Raw genomic sequence first — 4,912 nt, forward strand, 5'->3', positions numbered from 1 at the left:
GACAGGTGCGAGGGACAGTAGATGTGTTGGCAGATGCAACCTATGTGTTGAGAAATGGTGTCCTTTATGAGTGTAAAGGCAAGACTGAAGCCATAGCATTACCACAGGCACTAAGAAACAAAGTCATGGAACTTGGTCATTCAGTACCTTGGGCAGGCCATCTTGGTTTTCAGAAATCTCTACATAGGATTGCAAGCCATTTTGTCTGGCCTGGCATGTACACTCAACTACAGCAGTTTTGTAAGTCGTGTCAGATATGTCAGCTCACCCTAAATAAAGGAGTGGCCCGTGCCCATCTTCAGCCATTGCCTGTCATAGATACACCTTTCGAAAGAATAGGAATGGATGTAGTGGGGCCCCTTGAAAGAAGCTCATCAGGTAATCGTTACATCTTGGTCATTTGTGATTATGCCACTCGTTATCCTGAGGCTTTCCCCCTAAGATCAGTGAAAGCGAGACAGGTTGCCAATTGTCTCCTGCAGTTGTTTTCTAGAGTAGGTATAGCTAAAGAGGTCCTGACAGACTGTGGCACAAATTTCCAGTCTAAATTCCTACAGCAGGTATATAGATTACTTGGTATAAAAGGTATTAAAACCACCCCTTACCACCCCCAGTCAGATGGACTAGTAGAGCGTTTTAACCAGACACTAAAGAACATGCTGCGCAAATTTGTAACAGACTGGCTCAGACTGGGATCAGTGGCTGCCTTACTTGTTGTTTGCCTATCGTGAAGTGCCACAGGCCTCTACAGGATTTTCACCATTTGAACTGCTTTATGGCCGTCAAGTGAGAGGTCCACTCGACCTGCTGAAAGAACAATGGGAGAATCCAGAGCCTGATGGAGATAATGTAATAGCTTATGTGCTGAAAATGAGAGAGAGACTAGAACAAATGACAATACTGGCACAGCAAAACATGAAAGTGGCTCAAAACAAGCAGAAAACCTGGTATGACAAGAAGGCCAGGGAAAGAACATTCCAACCAGGACAGCATGTGTTGCTGTTGCTTCCTACGACAGACAGCAAACTGCTAGCCAGGTGGCAAGGCCCCTACAAAATTACAAAACGTCTTGGCAATGTTAACTATGAGCTGTACATGCCTGACAGGAGGAAGAAACATCAGGTCTTCCATATTAACCTGTTAAAAGAATTCACGCAGCAGCAGCAGCCCACCACGCAGCAGCAGCAACCGCCAATGCAGTCCATGCAGCAGGTAAAACAGCATTGTCTTGTTCGGGTAGTCAAGGACGAAGAGGAGGGAGAACAGTTTTTTCCCACAGGCAAATCAGGGCCATGTTTAGTGTCACTGGCCCATCTTAAGCCCTCCCAGCAGGGAGATTTAAGGGCTCTTCTGGATCCAAATTTGTTCCAGGAAAAACCTGGTTTTACAAAACTGGTACAACACAAAGTCCACTTGAGGGATAATGCTCCACCCCGTAGAAAATTCTATAGGATTCCTGAACACCTGGTTTCACAGCTGAAGAAAGAAATCGACCTAATGTTGTCACTTGGGATAATTGAAACATCAGCGAGTGAATGGTGCAGCCCAATTGTTCTGGTCCCAAAAAAGGATGGAACATTGAGGTTTTGCATTGACTTGAGATATCTCAACTCTGTCTCAAAGTTTGACCCCTATCCAATGCCTCGTATTGATAAGCTCTTGGAAAGGGTGGGGAGAAGTAAGTTCATTACCACTCTTGACCTAAGCAAGGGCTACTGGCAGGTGGCCCTAGCTCCAGAGGCAAAGGAACTGACGGCCTTCAAAACCCCGTTTGGGCTGTTTCAGTTCAGGGTGATGCCGTTTGGTCTCCAAGGGGCACCAGCAACGTTTCAGCGGCTGATGGACCAGGTCTTGAGGGATGTGTCAGACTTTGCTGCAGCATACTTAGATGATGTTGTGATATTTAGTCAGACCTGGGAGCAGCATGTGGCTCACCTGCGACGCGTTTTAAAGCTAATCAAATCTGCTGGTCTTACTATCAATCCTCACAAGTGTAAGATCGCACAGACGCAGGTGGAGTACCTTGGATATGTGGTTGGACATGGACAGGGGAAGCCTCAGGTGGGGAAAATGGAGGCAATCCATGCATATCCAGTTCCTACAACCAAGAAGGAGGTGCGGGCATTTATAGGCTTAGTGGGCTGGTACAGTAAATTCATCCCCCACTTTGCAGAGAGGGCAGCACCTCTCACGGATTTGACAAAAGCGTCGGCGCCGAATAAGGTGAAGTGGACAAAAGACTGTGACAGAGCTTTCATTGACCTTAAGTCAGCCATCACAAATGATTCTGTTCTACATAGCCCGGATTTTGCTCAGCCTTTCACACTGCAGACAGATGCTTCTGGAGTAGGCTTGGGAGCCGTGCTGCTGCAGGAGGTGGAGGGAGTGAGGCGCCCGGTTGTTTTCCTCAGCAGAAAGCTTCAGGACAGAGAGTCTAGATACTCCACCGTGGAAAAGGAGTGTCTTGCTATGAAGTGGGCGGTGGAGTCACTGAGGTACTATCTTCTAGGCAGACATTTCACCCTGGAGACAGACCACCGTGCCCTTCAGTGGCTGCACAAGATGAAGGAGACCAACATGCGTGTTGCGAGATGGTATTTGTCATTGCAACCCTATGATTTCACAGTGCGGTATCGTCCAGGCAAATCTAACTGTGTTGCAGACTGTCTTTCACGTATGTATGAAGATTGAAGTACAGTAGTCTAAGGAGAAGGGGGGAGGAAATGTAATGGAGACCAGGGGTTCCATTACCTGGTTGGTATTGTTAATAATAAATTGTTGGATTGGGAATTTAAAATGGGGTAATAAAGAAAACACATTAGTTCTTATGGAGTCTTTTATTAGGTTATTTGACATACGATTAAATTGACAGCTTGTAACAGAAAAGAGACAGTGGGACTGGCCATCCTACCTGTGTCGGAGAAGAGCCAAAGTTAGAGCTGCTTGCAGTTAATCATTTATCAATAACTAGTGATGGGACGTTCTGTATCGAGGCTTCGGAGCGTGTGTCGAGTAATGGAGGGGGCGTTTCCGCGAAGCGCGTATCGAGGCTTGCTTCATTTATGGGAGGAGCTGAAAATGATGACGTCCGAAGCCTCGCTGCCCGGCTGTACCACGTGACTGGTTCATGAAGTGGTTCGAACTTTGCCGCGAGATATGACAGCGATATAAACCCCTCAGACTTCATTCAAAATGTGGGTGTTTGATGGAGAGTTGCGGTTAGTGAGAGTTTGGAGACCGTTTGGAGGTTTATGAGAGTGAGGAAAGTCAGGAGAGAATGGAGCCAGCTAAGAAGAGGAGGATGTCCTCCCCTGTGTGGGAACATTTTGATCTTATTCCTCCCAACAAGGTATGTAAATTTCTACAGAAGATGTATTTTCATAATACTGATGGTGCAATACAATTTATGTTGAGCTGTCTTGACTTTTGTACAAGGTGAAGTGTTTTCTATGTGCCAGGGAGCTGGGATATAACAACAACACCTCATCCATGCTTAGGCACTACAGAGCTTTGCATGAGAATAAGGGGAACACCGATTGTGGAGCAAGACCAGGTGAGCCATCAAATGCAATGATAATATAGCATGCAGTAATGTTACTAAATGATATAACAATATTATACAACTGTTATAAGTTACGTGTGTGATATTTATATTTGTGCTTTGTCTTTATTGTCTTTCCTCAGGAGAACAATCTCAAATAGATGAAGACCTGGTCAGCATGGTGATTGAGGACTCCCAGCCATTTAGCATTGTGGAGGACAAAGGATTCAAAAGATTTGTTAAATCATTAAATCATAGCTATGTTCTCCCCACTAAAAGGTCATAAAAGCAGTGAAAATTTAGTTTTTACAGAATAAAATGTGAACAGGCAGGACTGAGGCTCAAAGCCTCAGTGTGTAGCTGTCCATACCTCAACGTTACAAAAGCACAACTATTGTCCACACCCCAACCACACCTCACCTCACAGTAAATGATCATTTCCATTTCAAGCATTTCCAAATAATCATTTCCCATACTGCCACTATAAATATACACAGTATACTGCATCACTACAATATAGATGTTTTACACACTCCTTTTGTTGTTGACATTTACAGGCTGTGTGCAAAATGCCACACTCTTCAAATTCATGCCAGCTATTATTTTTACGTCCAGTAGGTGTCCTGCTAGAGCAAATGAAGCTTCATGAAGCTTCGCGTTGGGGTGAACCAATTGGATGAAAAGCTTCAGTGCTTCATGGGGCTTCATCTGCCCATCACTATCAATAACCTAAACATATGCGAAATGAGAACTTGTAAAGGTACTCACCTGTCCTAGTTGCTTCTTGCAGGATGTGGAGCAAAAGAGCGAAAGCGGCTCAATCACCTGTTTAAGAGCTCTTGGGGCAGACCAGTGTGCCAGGTTAGGGAGTATGGATAAAGAGGGTTTTAATTTAGATAGAAATGGGTGAAGCTTATGTTATTGGTTTGTTTATAGTATGTGTTGGAAATATGTATATGTTTGTGATGTGCTTTAATGTTATTGTATGTTTGTTTGTGTGGAGGGTTATGTGTTCATTTTGATTAGTTAACCCCCATACTTGGGCTATTCCGGATGCTCACCTGGAAAAGGTAGAGTATAAAAGGAAGCCATTTTGTTTAGTTGTGGTTAGTGTTTTGCTGTTATCATGCTCCTTCTTTAATAAAGTGCCAAACCATGGATGTCTTTTACTCCAGTCTCGCGTCATATTATTGGACAGAACCTATGACCGCCGGCCAAAACTGACACTTCCTTTTTATGCCCTTTGCTTGCCAACAGCTCTCCTGTAAACTATGGCATTGTCAAGCCAGGGCCAGAGGCCAGTCATCATCTTGTCATTATCTGATGGGAGCAACGATAACTTCCTTACTGCTTCCTTGTTGGGGTGAGGAG

The 4,912-nt window shown here is 44.6% G+C and overlaps 1 protein-coding gene across 1 annotated transcript; it reads left to right on the forward strand.

Moving 5' to 3' along the window:
- Nucleotides 1-2,482: 2,482 nt before the first annotated feature.
- Nucleotides 2,483-4,273, forward strand: LOC146677339 (uncharacterized). Its single transcript, XM_085381706.1, has 3 exons — nucleotides 2,483-3,349; nucleotides 3,436-3,553; nucleotides 3,685-4,273. Exons 1-3 carry the CDS (start codon nucleotides 3,278-3,280, stop codon nucleotides 3,825-3,827), a joined length of 333 nt encoding a protein of 110 aa, XP_085237832.1. The 5' UTR covers nucleotides 2,483-3,277; the 3' UTR covers nucleotides 3,828-4,273.
- Nucleotides 4,274-4,912: the final 639 nt, after the last annotated feature.

The sequence above is a fragment of the Rhamphochromis longiceps genome, linkage group LG2 (assembly GCF_057381845.1).
Source record: "Rhamphochromis longiceps isolate RC_006_pf linkage group LG2, R_longiceps_female_GT1.1, whole genome shotgun sequence".
Taxonomy (NCBI): Eukaryota; Metazoa; Chordata; class Actinopteri; order Cichliformes; family Cichlidae; genus Rhamphochromis; species Rhamphochromis longiceps.